Here is a 19,354-nt window from a genome sequence, read left to right on the forward strand (position 1 = left end):
TGAAGATAATTAACACAAATTAATGCCTGTCATTATATTGTTTATTCTTTATCTTTCAGACCTTTAGTATTGAACAAACACTCATAAAACGTACTATTTTGATCATTTTTTTCTAAAATGTCTTGAAGTGTATTTTACATACTGTTTTTCTGTCAGCCCTATATGTTTCACTGATGAACTCAATTCAAATATTTGTTTCTTCCCTTGTAAAGTACATGTTTGTTATCAGAATAAGGTGCCCTTTCAGATATATTGGTAATAGTGTTTTTTCCAGTAAGCCAGCTGTCAAATCGAGATACGGAGCTACCAAATAAAAGCTGGGAGTTAAGGACATCATTAAGAATATCTGTCTTAGAATTACTTGGTCATCGCATAACGTGACACAAGCCCTTTGGTTTCATTCCACATTTTCATTGGTGATAGATTTTCTGTCTAGGTGATATTTAGTTGTAGATTCCCAAATGAAATTCTGGAAAAGAGAAGTATAGCTCTCTTCTGATCCTGTTGACTTAACCCTGTAACAATCAGATTGGGAACCTGAAGTCTTGAGTGTTCTCACCCTGGACTCAATCAAGGATGAGGAAACATCTGGTCTTATTCTGTAATCTTTGGAGACTTGATAAAATTGCAGGAATAGTATTAGATTCTTTAATTACTTGTGCCTGCATGTTTGAAAAACTCTAAACCCTGGAAGCCTCCAGACTGAAGAGCTGTAACCAAGAGCCCTTTTTATGCTTTTTCCCTCAAAGCAAATTTGGGGTAATTAACTTCTGAGTAGTTATATTAAAGATTTTTTTCCTGTTTTCTCTGGACTTAAATAAGTGAACATGTACCATTATTCTTTTCATGAGATTTAACACTCCTCAAAATCAAGAGCGCACAGCTCTGCCTCAGTTTTGTTTTTTTGTTTTTTGTTTGTTTGTTTGTTTGTTTTTAAGACAGAGTCTCACTCTGTCACCCAGGCTGGAGTGCAGTGGCGCGATCTTGGTTCACTGCAACCTCTGCCTCACGGGTTCAAGCAATTCTCCTGCCTCAGCCTCCCAAGTAGCTGGGATTATAGGCATAAGCCACCACGTCTGGCTAATTCTTTTTGTATTTTTTAGTAGAGATGGGGTTTCACCATATTGGCCAGGCTGGTCTTGAACTCCTGACCTTGTGATCCACCTGCATCGGCCTCCCAAAGTGCTGGGATTACAGGCATGAGCCCCCGCAGCCGGCCTGCCTCAGATTCTTAAAGGGGACTTTGTCCCAAGCGTGCAGTGGTGGTACAGAGTTAAGGGTTCCACCCTTTCATTGACCCGCAAGTTTTAGGTAGAACTGGACCCATGCAGCCAGTAGGCGGGTCTGCCTGTGTGGGCGTCCATACATGGAAGAAGCTGGGGAAAGCCACCGCATCTTCAGGAGGCCCAGAGAAAGCAAAGACTAACTCTTTGCTCTAAAAGTGCCGTAACCTTGCCTTCTCATGAAACAGAGACCCATGAAATTGGGCACTACCCAAGCGCAGTTGCCGCTCTCAGCCCACTCACTGAGGGAGCCCCCGAAAGTCATCTCCTCTGCACCTTTCGGGTAGTTTCTTGGATCTGGGCCCTCTCTGCGGGCGTTATATTAATTTGTTCTCAGAGATTTTAGTCTCTTTTTAAACTGCTCCTATCCTTACAGTAGGGCACCTTCCTGACCTAACAGACTCTGGACTTAAATATCCCAATCCGCTTTTCCCATCTTCCACTTAAAAAAAAAAAAAAAAAAAAAAAAACTAGGACTGGGTATACTTTTTTTTCCTTTTTATGTCTGTCTGGCCTTGCCTCTCTGAGGTCTCAGCCTGAACAAATCTCTCTTCCTTCAGCACAATCTGTGTGATTTTTCTCACTTTCTTTTTACTTTCTTACTGTACTTTTTCAAATCTGCAAGAGTAAAACCTGTTCATGAATTATTTCATTCTCCTTGAGTCTCTGGATGGATCTCTGAGTGAACCCGCTTCCTGAACAGTGGGTCTTTTTACAGTCCGTGTGTTTGCTTTTCATTCTTGTCTTGGATTGTAACTCAATTATTTTTCGTTGTTAAGCCAAGAAGATAGATAACATTCTCAGTATAATAAGGACTTCTATTGCTCTGCAATATGTTTTCATAAGAGGTACTGTCCTACGGTCTGAATCTCTGGAGTCTGTCATTGTGGTCGAAGTTTATGAAATGAATGAGGCAGAACCAGCTTGAGACTGTTGGTGACTCAGGGAGTGATTTCAGGAGCCTGTACATGAGCTCCAGCATCCAGGTTCCTCTGCAGCTGCCCCCATGGCCTTGGATGCTGTTTTAAATAAGTTGAAAACACCAGGTTTGGGACAGCAGACCTATTGTCACCTAGCAATGCCTAGCAGAAATGATTCTCAGGCTCAAAACTTACACACGTGGTCTCTACACCCCCACATAGAACTTAGCTGATTTCCCTTCCTCACCTCCCACCACAGCTAAAACCCCAGTGAGCTAGTGTAAGCCTCGCCTGAATTTGTGAACTTGTGCCCCTAGTCACAGATAGAAGAGAAGGCCAGTGCGAAAGGAATGGAGGCCTACCCTCTTCGGGCAAGCCTTGCCCAGGTGGGTGTGATACCTGGGGGGTTGGAAGTGAGCCAGCCCACTGTGCTTAGGCACAGCAGCCCACGGAAAAACAGCAAGCCTGGTTCTTGCTTTTAAGACATAGTACCTCCCCCTCCCCTCACCCTGCCACTAGTAGTAAAACTGGCCATCATCTCTGGCCAATCTGACTAATCGCTTCTCTGAGCCACAGCAATGCTACTAGACCAGTGGCCCATCTGAAAACTGCTTGTTCCTGATCCACCATGAGATTGGTATGGAACATGAGAATATTTAGAAAACTTGAGGACAATTTGGTATTGTTGAAAAATCAAAATGTATGATGTTATATTTCACCAAACTATTATTGGAAATTTTTAAAAACTAGTCCTTCATCACATGTAGCTTGAGACAGCTAGACTATAAAGAAACATTGTTTTGTAACTAGCACTCTCCTCAGGAGAGGGAAGCTGGTGTCTCCTCTCCCTGGGCTGAGCTACCCACATGGGAGCAGAAGGGTTTCCCACAGGTGCGTTCTTTAAACATAGTATCTAACAGGAACAGAAACCATTGAACCATATATGTACCTTTCAAAGAGGAACAAGAATGACCCTCCAAAGGACTTCTCATTCTGAAAAGAATGACTTGCTGACTCACATCAATTATATTTATTATTTTTCCATGTAACAAAATTACTTATTTCTGGAACATTGCATAGGTTGGAGATTATGGCCCAATGTGGGTTTATCCTACCTCTACATTTGACTGTGTGGTAGCAGATCCCAGGAAAGGCTCCAAAATGTATGGTCTGAAGAGCTACATTGAATATCAGCTAACACCCACTGTAAGTATCCACGTTATCAAAAGCAGAATCGTGTGGATCACTGATCGCAGCTTGCTTTTTTCTTCATTTTCTAGAGTTGGCATTGGTAACCTTTTCTCTTCCGCTTATTTTGTAGAACACTAATCGATCTGTAAACCACAGGTATAAGCACTTTGACTGGTTATATGAGCGTCTCCTGGTTAAGTTTGGGTCAGCCATTCCAATCCCTTCTCTTCCAGACAAGCAAGTCACAGGTGAGTGTGTTTAATGCTAAACCCAGCATGATAAATAAAAAGACTCAAGTCAGATTATCCTCCTATAAGTCAGTGATGGCGTTTTCCATCCTGTAGAGCAGCAGGAGGCAGGAGTTGGGAACAGTAATTAAATACAGCTATGAAGAGAGAACCATAGCATGTTGTACATGTATCTGGAAGTTGCCTAAACATCTAACAAGAACGTTTAATGTACAAATCACTGGTCTTGGTATGTGTGTTGAATTCCAGCAGAGTCATTGCCTTCATTGCTGTACTCTTTCTCCAAAAGAAATGTGTACATTTAAAATATGTGAAAAATGACACCTGAAAAAACAAATGATTCAGATAGCCTAAAATGGAAACAAAAACATATGACCCACATGATGCAAACAGGTTATGCAGATGAGCTGCGTTATTTCATTAGATCAGTGAGCACTGGACGGAGAAGCCACAGAACTGCTAAGTGTTAACGAAGGAAGAAGCTGCCCGGTTTTCTGCTTGCTTTGATTATTACCCTCTCCCTTTTCTTGTTTTTTAAAAGTGCCATTTTCTATTTATTTTGATTACTACCTTCTGCCTTCTCTTGTTTTTTAAGTGCCACATTCCCTCCTCTCCCCCACCCCCAAGAATATCTTGGTAAATAACCCATGGTGTTACTAGAGCACCTTGTAAGTATGCAGGTAGAAAGGTTTGTTTTTGTGTCTGGGAATGGTTTTTGTTTTTAATCTCCAGCCTAGCATAGACTCTGCTACTCTGTGTAGGCACTCAGGGACTCAGCATGTGTGTGTCAAAATAAAGGTCGTGGGCCGGGCACGGTGGCTCGCGCTTGTAATCCCAGCACTTTGGGAGGCCGAGGCGGGCGAATCACGAGGTCAGGAGATGGAGACCATCCTGGCTAACACGGTGAAACCCCGTTTCTACTAAAAAATCAGCCGGGTGAGGTGGTAGGCGCCTGTAGTCCCAGCTCCTGGGGAGGCTGAGGCAGGAGAATGGCGTAAACCCAGGAGGCAGAGGTTGCGATGAGCTGAGATCGCACCACTGCACTCCAGCCCAGGCGACAGAGCGAGACTCTGTCTCAAAAAATAAATAAATAAATAAATAAATAAATAAAATAATAAAGTTTGTGAAGAAATGGACTTAAAGGTTAGGCAGAGTTTAGTATATTGCTAGAAATGTTCATATACATGAACTAGTGAAAATAGAAAGGAGTGGATTGAGAGTGAGAGGAGGTCTTCAAAGGTCAGAGCCAGGAGGCCTGAAAGAGATGTGAAGGAGACGCCGAGAGGCTCACCTGAACCCATGGAGAAGCAACATGGAGGGGTGAAGGAAGGGTTCTTTCCCAAAGGTCAGGGAAGACCAGAGGCGGTGGAATTCTCACTGCATTCGCAAGAGTCTAACAGTTCAGAGAGGGCCTGCGACTCTTCACAGCCAGGTGGCAGTGCCAGATGGAGACATGTCAGCATCCCCGTGGAGTCCCACGTGTGCCTGCCTGGACACTTCCCAAGTGCCTCTCATCTGTCCTCACAGATAGTCATTTTCATCTTCACTTTATGTATGAGGAAATGGAAATCCAAACATTAAACAGGTTCCCCTCTCTATTGTCGAAAAAGGAATGTGAACCTGATCCCACAGCTTACTCTGTTTATGTTAAGATGTGGACTGACTAAATCTTCCCCTAGAATTAGTATTCATACAATGAGTAAATTATTCTCCTTAAAACATTACTTTATATTTTACTTTGTTTTATGTTTGTTTTTCCCTGAAGTGTTTTGTGGAGATGGAAAGTTTTGTTTTAAAAGTTTTGATTTTGATTTTTTTGGAAAACATTTCAAAAATTTCAAATTGTCATAGGAAAATTGAAAATGGGGCTGCACTGCTGGGTAGATAAACACATCCCCACAGTCCCCTGGGTGACACTTGAGTGGTGCCTCGTGATGCTGGGGCCATGGAGTGACAGCCAGAGGGCCGGGCTGCTGCTGCCTTCCGCCCAGAGGCACTGACCGCACCCCTACTTCTAACCCAGTTCAGACACTCCCTGTACCTCCTTTTTGTCGTCCTTATTGCTTTCAATCACAGCTTTCTCTTTAAAAATACAGATTTCTTTCCATGAAAACTTCAGTTCTGCCATTTAAAATTATAGTCTATTTCCTTGAATTTTGTACTGTCCTTTATCAACTTGGTTAGCACAGCGTGTGCTCCGTGGTGTTTAAATACATGGGTTAATGGCCTGTTTCGGGCTTGTAAGAAATTCTCGTATCTTTTAGATTGTAATACATTGTTTATTCTGAATAATTCAGTACTCTTGTAAAGCTTCAGAGAGTCACGGTTCTCCTTCCATACTAAGATTTGTTTAAAAAAAGTAAGTTCAGGCGTGCAGCCAGGGAGGGGAATGTCATAGAAAAGCGAGCAAGCAGCAGCCCCTCGGTGTGAAGAAAGTTTAGCTTTGATTCACTAACTGGGATATGAGCCAAGGAAGCCAAACAGCACAGAAGGGCTCTATTTCCCCCCTCTCACTTGTTTGCCTCCTGCCTGGGATGCCCATAGATCATTATTATATGAGAGCTCTCCTCTCACTTAACTACAGAAGAAAAGAAAAAGGAATGCTTAGTAGGTGATGCTGTGATATTCCTGTGGACTCGATAATTAATCCATGAAAAAGTGTACAGTTAACATTTCTGTATTTGTTTAGAGATTTTTTTATGGAAATAATATTGAATGAATATGATTTTACTCCTGGGACCAAACTGATACATTCATATACTTATTGAAAACCTTAGTAAGGTTCATGGAAAACAGAGAAATAAAAGTTCCTCCTTCTTTCTAATTCTTTGCAACTTGGTCTGAAAATTCTACCAAACGTAAAATAACATCTGAAGTCATAAGCTTAAAGAGAAACCAGCTGTGTCAGAAAAATTTTCACAAGAGTAATTTTTCAATAAAATAAGAATCTCTAAATTTCAACCAATGATTGGATAATGAACTCTGGGTATAACTCACCTGGCCGTAATGGGAGGTTCATCTTATCCCAGGTCCAGGCTGGCTTTCTGGCCAGGAGGTGGATTATCGTTTTTCCAAGTTACAAGGCTTTGCTTCTGCTTAATCTACTGCTAGTAAATGCAAAGTTTGCAATGCTGTAGTACACTGACAGTGTCTAGACTCATTGTTCTGTTCAAATCCACTTTTTAGGTAATAAAAGTTTTTGATATATAGGTGCATAATACTATCTATTATTTATTTATTTTTGGAGACAGGGTCTTGCTCTGTTACCCAGCCTGGAGTGCAGTGGCACAGTCATAGCTCACTGCAGCCTTGACCTCCTGGACTCAAGTGATCCTCCCACCTCAGCCTCCCAAGTAGCTGGGATTATAGGTGCACGCCACCATTGCCTGACTTATACTTGTAGTTTCTAAAGGAAAGTTCAGGTTTCATTTTTTAAATTTTACTTTTAAATTTAGGTACAGTAAATTCATTCTTTTTGGTGTAGAGTTCTGAGTTTTGACAGCTACCACTGCAGTCTTGCAACCACCACTAGATTTCATGATACAGAACAGCTCCGTCACCTCCCCAGGTTCCCTCGTGCTGCCCATCCCCCTAGTCCTAACCATGGCAACAGCTGATGTGTTCTTTGTGTTCATAATTTTGTGTTTTCTAGAATGTCATTATAAATGGAAGCATGCAGTGTATAGTCTTTCGAGTCTGACTGCTTTCATTTAGCATAACGCATTTGCAATTCATTCATTTTGTTGTGTCAATAGTTTGTTCCTTTTGAGGCCAATAGTATTCCAGTGTTTAGATATACCATAGCTTGTTTATCCATTCACTCATTGAAGGACATTTGGGTTTCCAGCTTTTGGCAATTATGAATAAAGCTGCCATAAACATTTGCAAACAGGTTTTTGCATGAACATAAGTTTTCATTCCTCTTGGGTAAATAAGAGTAAAATGACTGGGTCATTTGGCAAGTATATGTTTAATGTTTAAGAAATTGCTCGACTGTTTTTCAAAGAGGCTATACCATTTTGGAATCCTCACCAGCAATATATGAGAGTATCAGTAGTTCCACATCCCTACCTGCACTTGATAGTGTCCGGTTTTCCTCGTTTTAACCAGTCCGATAGGTATGCAGTGGGATCTCAGCGTGGTTTTGATTTGCATTTCCTGATGGCGAGTGGGGCCGAGCATCTCTTCATGTGCTTATTTCCCATCTGTAGGTCTTCGGTGCTGAAGCGTCTGTTCACATCTTGTGCTCATTTTGTATCAGTCTGTTTTCTTGTTGTTGAATCCTGAGATTTTTAAAAATATGTATATATTCTAGAAACAAGTTCTTTGTTAGATAAGTGATTTGCAAATAACTTGTCGCAGCTGTGGCTTGGCTTGTCATTTTCTTTTTCTTTCTTTTTTTTTTTTTTTTTTTTTTTTTTTGAGACAGGGTCTCACTCTGGTCGCCCAGGCTGGAATGCAATGTCAACCATCTCAGCTCACTACAACCTTGACCTTGACCTCCCGGGCTCAAGCAGTCTTCCAGCCTCAGCCTCCTGAGTAACTAGGGGACTGCAGGCTCTCATCAACACTTCTTGTGAATTTTTTGTATTTTTGGTAGAGACAGGGTTTTCACCCTGTTGCGTAGGCTGGTCTCGAAGTCCTGAGCTCAAGCGATCCACCCACTTCAGCCTCCCAAAGTGTTGGGATTAGAGGCAGGAGCTACCACACTAGCCTTATTATTTTCTTAACAGTGTCTTTTGCATAACAAAGGCTTTTAACTTTAATGAAGTTCACTGTATCAGTTTTTTCTTTCATGGACTGTGCTTGAGGTGTCATGGCTAAGATCAATTCACAACATTTTCTTCTAAAGGTTTTGTAGTTTTAGGCTTTTCATTTAGGTCTTTGATACATTTTGAGGTTATTTTTATATAAGGTGTGCAGTGCGGTAGAGGTAGTGCATTTTTTTTTTTTTCATCAGGATATTCAGTGGGTCTCACACCATCTTTTGGAAAGACAGATCTGTTTTACATTTATTAGAATGATGTTTGTAAAAGAAAAAAATCAGTTGATTGTATTTGTGGGTTTATTTCTGGATTCTGTTCTGTTCCATTGATTTATGTGTCCATCCCTTTCTCCAGTCCTGCACTGTCTTGACTTGTGTAGCTTTATGGTAAGTCTTTAAATCAGGTAGCGTGAATCCTCCAACTTGGTTCCTTTACAACACTGTTTTGGCTATTCTTTTTCTTTTCCTTTCCTTGTAAATTTAAATGTCAGTTTGTAGATATTTATAATCATGCTGGAATTTTTATTGGAACTGCGTTGATTCTATGGAACAATTTTCACATCTTGATATCTCATCTTCTCCATATATAAATGTATCATATTTTATTTTCATTAGGGCTTTGGAGTCTTCAACATACAGATTCTGCATATATTTTGTTAGATTTATATGTAAGAATTTCAGGCCAGGCACAGTGGCTCACAGCTGTAATCTCAGCACTTTGGGAGGCTGAGGCAGGTGGATCACCTGAGGTCAGGAGTTTGAGACCAACCTGGCCAACGTGGTGAAACCCCATCTCTACTGGAAAAAAAAAAATTAGCCAGGCGTGGTGGTGTGCACCTGTAGTCCCAGCTACTCAGGAGGCTGAGGCAGGAGAATTGCTTGAATCCGGGAGGTGGAGGTTGCAGTGAGCCGGGATCACGCCACTGCATTCCAGCCTGGGTGACAGAGTTAGACTTTGTCTCAAAAAAACAAAAAATTTATGTGTAAGAATTTCATTGGAGAGTTGTATTGTAAATGGTACTATTTGTTTTCTAGTTATGTATTGCATATAGAGATACAATTGATTTTTTTATATGCACTTTTTATCTGTGGCCTTGCTAAACTCAGTAGTTCCAGGAGCTTTTTTTGTGGGTATGGATGCTTTGGTTTTTTTCTCTTTTCTTTTTTAATGTAGACAATCATGTCAGCTTGGAATAGAGAGTTTTATTTCATCTTTCCCAATCCATGGGCCTTCTATTTCTGTTTTCGCCTTATTGCACTTGCTAGGACTCCCTGTATGCTGTTGAATAGAAATAGTGAGAACAGTCATCTTTGGCTTATTCCTTATCTTAGGGGCAAAGCATTCAGTCTTTCACCATTAAGTATGTATTAGCTGTAGGTTTTTTGTTAGATGTGCTTTTATCAAGTTAAGGAATTTCCCTTCTATTTCTAGGTTGCTGAAAGTTTTTGTTCATGAATAGTTGCTGAATTTTGTCCCATGTATTTTGTGTACCCATCGAGTGATTGTATGGCTTTTCTTCTGCTATTAATACAGTAAATCATATTCATCAGCTTTCCACTGCTGAACCAGCCTTACATGCACTCTATGGTGACACATTCTTCTTATGTATTACTGGATTAAATTTGCTAATAATATTTGGTTGAGGATTTGGTTCACGATGGTTATTGGTCTATAGTTTTCTTGTAATTTTCTTTGTCTCGTTTTAGTATCAGGGCAATGCTAGTCTTATAGGATGAGTTTGGAACTATTCCCTCCTTTTTTATATTCTGGAAGAGATTATATAGAATTGATATTGTTCTATACATGTTTGATAGAATTCACCACTGAAATCATCTGGACCTGGAGTGTTCTTTGTGGGAAGGCTTTAACTATGAATTTAATTTCCTTAATAGGTATAGGACTATTCAGGCTGTCTCTTCTTTAGTGAGCTTTGGTAGCTTGGGTCTTTAAGGGAATTTATTTATTTCATATAAGTTGTTGGGTATAGTTTTAGAGTTGCTCATAGTATCTCTTTGTACTTTTAAAGATGTTAGGTCTGTAACGATATATACTCCTTCATTTCTGATTTTGATCATTGTCATCTCTCTCTTTTCTTTGGTTTTATTGATTTTTATTTTTCTCTTTTCTGTTGTATTGTTTTCCGCTCTTTTATCATTTCTCTCCATCAGCTTGGTTTGAGTTTGATTTATTCTTTTCCTAGTTTCTTAACATAGAAACTTAGATTATTGTTTTGAGATATTTCTACTATCACAGGCGTTAAATGCTAAAAACTTTCCTCTAAGCATTGCTTTTGCTGCATTCCATAAAGTCTAATATATTGAGTTTTCATGTTCATTCAGGTCAAAACATTTTCTAATTTTTCTCATAAGTTCTTATTGATCCATGGGTTATTTAGAAATATACCTGTATCTCAGTATCCATGGGAATTGGTTTCAGAACCTCCCACAGATACAAAATCCATGGATGCTCAAGTCCCTGATATAAAATGGTATAGTATTTGCATATAACCTATGCACATTAATTATAATACCTAATACAATGTAAATGCTATGTATTGTTTTGAGAATAATAACAAGGAAAAAAGTCCATACATATTCATTACAGAAACATTTTTTTTTCCTCAAATATTTGCAATCTGAGGTTGGTTGAATCCATGGATGCAGAACCCCTGGATACAGAGAACCAACTCTATGTTTAATTTCCAAATATTTGGCCATTTCCCAAATTTTTTTCTTTTGACCTCCAGTTTTATTATGTTCAGAGAACATACTTTGCATGATTTTTAGTCCTTTTACATTTATTCAGATTTATTTTATGGCCTAGCATATGGTCTGTCCTAGAGAATATTCCATGTGTGCTTCAAAAGAATATGTGTCTGTAGCAACTGGGTGGAGCATTTCATTCATGTCAATCAGACTGGGTTGATAGTGTTATTCAGGTTTCTGTATCCTTGCCAATTTTCTTTCTAGTTCTGTCAATTTATTGAGTATCGGGTATTGAAATTTAGCATTCTTATTGGTGGACCATCTCTCCTTTTAATTCTGTCACTTTTTGTTTTATGTATTTTGAGGCTCTCTTGTTAGGTAGACACACAGTTTGTAATATCTTCCTGGTGTAGTGAGTCTTTTATCATGAGGTGTCCCCCATTGTCTCTAGTAAGATTTCCTGCATTAAAGCATACTTGTCTAATATTAGTATAGTCACTCCATTTGTCTTATGGTTACTGTTTGTATGGTATATCTTTTCTCATCCATTTACTTTCAGTATATGTGTGCCTTTGAAATTAAGCTGTTTCTCTTATAGGCAAGATAGTTGGATCTTACTTTTTTATCAAGTCTCACAATCTGCTTTTGATTGGGGTTTTTAGACCATTTGTATTTTTTTTTTTTTTTGACACGGAGTCTCGCTCTGTCACCCAGGCTCACTGCAAGCTCTCTGTCACCGATCTCAGCTCACTGCAAGCTCTGCCTCCCAGGTTTACGCCATTCTCCTGCCTCAGCCTCCCGAGTAGCTGGGACTACAGGCGGCCATTTGTATTTAGTATAATTATTGACGTGGTTAGATTCACATTTGCCATTTTGTTATTTGTTTTCTGTGTTTGCTTCTTTTTGCTCCTTTACTGCCTTTCCCTTGTGTTAAATATTTTACAGTGAGTGTATTGTTGTAATTCCTCTCATTGTTTAAACTAAATTTTTAAAGTTATTTTCTTAGTGGTTGCCCTACGGGATATAATATGCATCTTTTTAACATCACAGTGCACTTTAAATTAATATTAATTCCACTAACATATAGAAACTTTTATCCTATATAGCTTTATTCACTTCCCTCATTTATGCTATTATTTTCATATATATTACATCTATATGTTATGACTCCAACAATACAGTGTGGCAATGACTGCTTTCTACAGTCTTTTGTGTTTTAAAGATGCTAAGGAAACAAATTAGAAAAAATATATCTATAGAGTCTTTTACATAAATCCTTTTATTTCTGGTGCTGTTTATTTCTCTCTGCAGATTCAAGTCACCATCTTGACTAATTTCTTTTTAGCCTGAAGGTCTTCTTTTAATACTTCTTACAATGCATGTCTGTTATCAGTGAATTCTCTCATTATTTATCTGGGTATGTCTTTATTTTTAGAGGATAGTTGTACTGATCTGGCTACATTGTGTCAGACAGCCAGTCAGCTGTTAATGCTGTTTAAGGTGCCCACACCACTGTGCATGATCAGTCATTTTTCACTTGCTGCTTTCAAGATTTTGATTTTGTCTTTCAGTAGTTGAACTCTGTCGTATCTAGTTGTGAATCTCTTTGTATTTATCCTACAAATACAGACTGTAGTGAGGTTTGTTGAGCTTCTTGGAAATGTAGATTCATTTTCCATCAAATTTGAGAAGTTTTCTGCCATTATTTCTTCAAATATTTTTTTGTCTCTCTCTTCTTCCTCTGGGATTCTCATTACAAGTGTTTGGTGTGCTTGATGTATTCTAAAGTGTGTTCATTTTACGTTTCGTTTTTTTTCTCTGTGTTCTTCATGTTAGTTAACTTCTGTTGATCTATCTTCAAATTCACTGGGTGTTTTTTTTCTTCTGCTACCTTAAATCTTCTGCTGAGCCTTATCTGCAGTGAATTTTTAATTTCAATTACTATACTTTCAACTCCAGAATTTCCAAGTGATTCTTTTTTGGTAACTTCTGTCGCCTTTTTGAAATTCTGTGTGTTGATTCTCTGTCATATTTTTCTTTAATTTTTTAGGCTTCCCTTAGTTCTTTGAACATCTTTATAGAATCTGCTTTATCTGCCACATGGTTTTTTTTTCTGCCAAACTCAACGTCTGAGGATACTCAGAGATAGTGTCTATTGACTGCTTGTTTTTTTCCTAGTATGGGTCATATCTTGCTATTTCTTTGCATATCTCTTAATTTTTTGTTGAAAACTGGACATTTTTGAGAATACATTTTAGCAACTCTAGATTCTGAGTTTACCTCCCTGAAGGTTGTTGTTTCTGCTTTTTATTTGTTAAGTAACTTGCCTAAGATTAAATCTCTGAAGTCTGTCTCCCTGGCAGTTCAGTTATTGCTGTGTTTGTTAATTTGTTTATTTTACATTTGCCTTCCTAGAGTTTGCTCCTATGTCTGTGTGGATTGGTAGTAAGCCTATGATTGATTGACAGAGGTTGTAACCAACCACCTCAGGCCAGTAAGTTGGGGCTTCTGTCCTCTGTCGATGTAACTGTAACTCAATGTAACTCATTCAAAACTCAGGTCATTTTTAAGTTGCCCTAGCTTTTACTTTCTACCAGACCCTTTTGTGTCTCCTTTACTTGTATGTACAGCCTCACAGTTGACCAGGATTGTGTGCCTGGCTTGGACCTTCTCTGGTCTCCACTGTGTATGCATACGGCCTCAGCCTGGAATATGCATGGTTCAACCTTGGCTATCAGGGCTGTTGGCCCTTCCTGTTCATCTTTCTCTGAGATTGTCACTGCCACTGACACCACCATTGAACATGGGCATCTCCCATCGCTTCAAGTAAGCGTCTTACCCTGACAGAGAAGCTGCAGCTGCCCGTCTTCACAGCCTGTCCACCCTAGTGGTACTGCCATGTCAAACACTTGTGGGGTGTTGGGGGGTGACACACAGGCAGCAGGTCCGGGAGAGACAGGAGCAGCCTCCCAGCACCACAGATTTCCGTCATTGTCGCCTGAAGTTCAGTTCTTCAAGCATAAACACTTCTTAGATGGCCATTCGCCTTTTGTTGATTTCTAGAGCACTCATTTGGTTGTTTTTGTCAATGTTGTCTAGCTTTATAGTTGCTTTTGAGGGGTAGGGTTAGCTGATCTCTCCAGGCCGTAGCTGGAACTTCTACCACTAAAAGCCTTTCAACTAATAGTAATTTTTGTTTGTAGGTTTATAAACATTCTTAATGTTCACTTGATGTTTGTTATGCCATCGTTGTCAAGCTGACCTTCTACTTTTAAAACAGAAAGGACCACTCATTAAACTGTTTTAGTATGGTCACAAGTTCTGGAATAGCAACTTACATTACTGCATTCATGGAAAAATTCCTTTGGTATTTCAGTTTAAGTAATTTAAAATACATGGAGGAAAAAAGCTACAGCATTGGGTTACTTTTCATAATGATAAATTTAAACTTGTATGTATGTAATTTATATTGCATTTGGACACATTTTTATAATATGAAAATGTCATGTCATTTGTGAGAATGACATTAAATTCCACTTATCACTCCTTTCTCGCCTATAGGACTTACTGTGGCCACAAAGAAACTGGCCTGTTCGCTTGTAGGAAAAAGACAGGTTTTCATGTTGAGATAAGATTTCATTTTTTTTTTTTTTAGTACTTTAAGGATAATTGAAGAAAAGAGCACTTTGAGGTTGTTATTATTCTTGTCCCAATTAAAGGGTTTGTAGATATGTTAAATTGGAATTATATTCTTAAAAACTGAAGTCTGTTGCATCTTACCTGTGCATCTTTGAGCGTTCATTGTGTTGCTTGTATTTTAGATTAGTGAAAAATCACCAGGGTTTACCTTTTGCTAAATAACTTTCTACCAAGTAGCCAGTAGCCATAGAAATGGTTTTTAAGTTACTGTATGGTAACAGTAATTCATTTTAGACAAAGTTGCATGTCATTCTTTGTGTGTCGCTTGCAGGCCGCTTTGAAGAAGAATTTATCAAAATGCGCATGGAGAGACTTCAGGCCTGGATGACCAGGATGTGTCGCCATCCAGTAATCTCTGAAAGTGAAGTTTTTCAGCAGTTCCTAAATTTTCGAGATGAGAAGGTAGGACATTGTATTATTATGGCATCAGAGGATATTGAGAGTTGTCTTATTCACACCAAACTTATTTCTGAAAGGAGTTAAAATTATGTTGGTTATTTATTTCTCACTTCCTCCAGCGACAGTGGGGGGACAGAAACCTAAATCCCCACCGTAGGAAATGTGTCATGATGAGTGACGAGCTGCCTGCCAGAAGGGCTTCCCCTATACTGGGAGTGGGTTGGCTCAGGATGGGCAGGGGCAGGGTGAAGGATGTAATGGCGTCAGCAGTTTTTCCCTAGATGTTTTAAAAATAGGAGGCTAGGCCCCAAACTCTGAAGGTATTATCAGCATGAAGTGAGGGGAGTGGGGTGACTGATTTTCCTGATCACGTTGCCCTTACGATGTAACAGCATAATGACAGGAAAGGGAGAGGCAGACATGAGCCGCTCTTCTGAGAGCCAGGCCATTTTCATCACTGTAATGGTGAGTCCAAAGTCAATGCTGGCCTCTGTCTGCCTGCCCCGTGACCAGTTAGTCTGCCAGTGGTCATCTGTTCTTCATTAAAGTCAAGGAAAAGTTGGCTGCCTGACATCTCAAAATTGTCTGCTTTGGAAATAGTTTTCTCTCTCAGTAAGCATTTACTGTACTCCTTATTGTATCATTTTATTCCCTAAAGATGTTTCCTCCACAATTTGTCTCAACAAATACTGCATATCTTAGAAAGCACCCTAAAGAATAAAAGCAGGAGTTGGCCTAGAAGCCACAGCAGATGCTAAATACATTATCAGCCTGGGAAATAAATTATGAAGCTATTTTTGTCTCTAATCAAATAATAGAATATCATATACCCTCTTGGAACTTTGAGAGGTTGACTTGCTAAACTTCTTTGTAGTACTTTTCACTTGTTGAAGTGAACAAATAGTAAGTCTTAAATATTAGGGCTCTATCAGTGTATGTTTACACGTGTATGCATACGCTTAACATACATATTTGGGCCTTATTTTCAGTTATTGACTATTTCTAGAATTGACCAGCTCATGTGATATGTTATATGTCACCAGCTTGGGAATGAGACAACATGGAGATGCTTCACCATGTCTTTGTGAATTTGTATATATCACGGGTCTCTTCACCATGTCTTAGGAGTTTGTATATATTTATGGTGAGACAGGGTACTCGGTCACACTGTGTGTGTCATGTAGCTGTATAGTAGTGAAACTAAGTTCTTTGAATTCAGTAACTGTTTTGGTTACTTTGTAGTTATAGAAACTACAGGGAACCTCCTCCAAGTTTGTTGCCTTCCTGGTGCCCACAAGACTTTAACAAGAGCTTATTTGATAGATTTTCCAAGGATTTGATTTAGAAGGCACTTCTGAAGGCCATGTTTTATGCATGGTGGAGTTTAATAAATCCTAGACGTCAGTTGTGTTGTGTTGTTTTAAATGACTGCCACTTTCAAAGAGGGATCAGCTTGTCATAAAAGTGGTATAAGAGAAAAAAGAAAGAACTTGGAGTCAGGGCACTTGAGTTCTGGTCTTAGCGCTACTTCTAACTGCCTCTGTGATCTTAGTGAAGGTATTTAATCCCTTTGGGCCAGAATTTCCTCGCTTGCTAAATGACAGTGTAGAACTACATAGAAACTATGATGCTGTGGTAAGTAGCAGCTCATGTAAATAAATGGTAGACACAGAAACCCCCAAAGAATCTATAGAGACATTATTAGAAATAAGTGGTTAGTAAGGTAGCTGGATACAAGACATTGCATATTTATCAGCAAAAAACAGAAATCGAAAATCTAAAAAAAAAAAAAAAACCTCATTTACAATAACATCAAAAGTATCAAATATCCAGGAATAAATACAAGAAAATGTACAAAAAATCTACATAGAAAACTATGAAACATTATTGAGAAAAATAATGGAAATAAGTTTTCTAATAATACTGTGTCTCATGGGCTGAAAACAGTAAGGACGTCATATGTAGAAAATCGAAATGCCAAGAATTGCCAGGATTCTCTTGGAAAAGAATGAACTAGGAGGAGGACTTTATTGCGTATCAGAACTCATTGTGAAGCTAAAAAAGTTCAAAAGCATGACTTGGCATAAGGCTAGACAAACCAACCAGTAGAGCAGAATAGACACTTGATCTCTGAGAAACATGGCACTGAGCATAGTAGGGAAACGACAGTCTTTTCAGTAGCCGGTGCTGGGTCAGTTGGATGGCACACTGCAGGGAAATGAAATGTGCTCGCTACCTCACTACAGTCTGCAGTTTATTAGGGTTGTTATTGATATTGTTATGTTTTTAAAATATGTCCCAGGCTGGGTGTGGTGGATCACTTGAGGTCAGGAGTTCAAGACCAGCCTGGCCAATATGGCAAAACCCTGTCTCTACTAAAAATACAAAAATTCACCAGGTGTGGTGGCGCACAGCTGTAATCCCAGCTACTTGGGAGGCCGAAGCAGGAGAATCATTTGAACCCCAGGGTGAAGGTTGCAGTGAGCCAAGATTGTGCCACTGCACTCCAGCCTGGGCAACAGAGCAAAACTCTGTCTGAAATATGTATATATGTATGTATTATATTTGAAATTAACTTTAAAGTAAGAAAAAAAAATCCCACAGGTAGAATGAAGGAGAGTACCTATGAAACAAGATTGGCACCTCCTGGGGAGCAGTGGTGCCTGGGCAACTTTTCCCTTGGCCACTTGTGCTGAAGGTGGAGCTGTGGGTCTCCTGTGGAGTCACAGCAAACAGGCACTTGGAAAGTTTCTTTCAGTCTTTGAGTATTGGTTGAAAGGAAAGCACCCAGAACTGTAGCCAAAGGAGTCATTATACTTCCAGAAAAATCTCAAAAGTATTGCAAGCAACAGTAGTAGCTATTGGATCAGACCTTAAAGGTGCGGGTGGAAAGATTTAACCAGTTAGCGTGAAAGTTAAAGTTTTCCCAGAATATGGAGGCACCGAGTAGTTCTAGACAAGGGTCATTTCTTATTTAGAGGCGGTGCCATTCTTAGAAAGTGTGTAAGCCGAAGTAAATCCCTACTGAAATGGCATCACATGAGGCTGCCCGTGCCACCACGGTTCCGAAAGCTTCATCACGTAAATGACTTCTGTATCTCATACTAAAGTAATGATAGTTAAAAAAAGATTGGCAAAGTGTTGGTAATTATTGAAGCTGAACCTGAGGGGTTTATTATACTTTTCTTCTTTTGTATATGTTTGAAAGTTTTCATTGTATATAGTTTTCTTGAAAATGAATTCCATGTGGCTCGCAGATCTAAATGTGAAAAGCAACATAGTAATGCTTACAGAAGATAACGTGGGACATCTTCGTATCCTAGCGAGCAGGGAAGAATTTCTGAAATATGACATGAAGAAGACTCTGCAGAAAGATGTGGATAAATCAGACTACATTAGAACTTCTTTGTTCAGCAGAGCTATGACAAGCGAAAAGCTACTGGGTAGAAGATACTTGCACATATATATAAGCAATGAAGAGCTAGATTTTAGAATATATGAAAACATCAGTAAGCCCAGTGGAAAAATAGGAGATTTGATCATGTACTTCATAAAATAAGGTATCTGAATCAACAACAGATGTATAGAAAAGGACCTAATCTCATTAGCAATTAATAAATACAAATTAAAACCACAGCAAGATACCGCTACACACTTGCCAGAGTGGCTAAAACTAACCATACCACGTGTCATCTTGGTGAGGTGAGATGCCATTGGGACTCATAGCCTGTTGGGGGAAAGTTGGTAAGACCAATTTGGAAAAGTTTGGCATTTACTAAAGTTGAACCCTCTCATATGACCTGGCATTTCCACTCCTGGGCACGTACTGAATATAGAAATGCATGCACACAGACACCAGGAGACATGTACGTAACAGCTTCATTCATAACTTGATAAGGGTGGCTACCAGTAGTAGAATAGATAAATAAATTGGGGATTATTCATACAGTAGAATGTTATACAACAATGAAATGAATGAACTATAGTTCTACACAAAATTGTGACTATAGTTCCTAACCAAGATCGAGCAAAAAAAGCCAGACACCAAAGAACACATTTATAGGGTTCTTTGCTAGCTTGAAAAACTAGCAGGACAGGGTAGGATGCATGCTTAGGTGCGTCTAAACAAAGTCCATTTGTGCT

General features: G+C 39.2%; 1 protein-coding gene across 2 annotated transcripts in view; it reads left to right on the forward strand.

The window, feature by feature from the left end:
• Nucleotides 1–19,354, forward strand: part of SNX9 (sorting nexin 9) — a 123,228-nt gene that overhangs the window by 83,843 nt on the left and 20,031 nt on the right. For both annotated transcript variants that reach the window (XM_028847289.2, XM_028847290.2), the window contains 3 exons: nucleotides 3,284–3,409; nucleotides 3,525–3,642; nucleotides 15,084–15,214. In XM_028847289.2, coding sequence (XP_028703122.2) covers nucleotides 3,284–3,409; nucleotides 3,525–3,642; nucleotides 15,084–15,214 — 375 coding nt within the window. The remainder of the gene's footprint in view (nucleotides 1–3,283; nucleotides 3,410–3,524; nucleotides 3,643–15,083; nucleotides 15,215–19,354) is intronic.

The sequence above is a fragment of the Macaca mulatta genome, chromosome 4 (genome assembly GCF_049350105.2).
Source record: "Macaca mulatta isolate MMU2019108-1 chromosome 4, T2T-MMU8v2.0, whole genome shotgun sequence".
In the NCBI taxonomy this organism is placed as follows: domain Eukaryota; kingdom Metazoa; phylum Chordata; class Mammalia; order Primates; family Cercopithecidae; genus Macaca; species Macaca mulatta.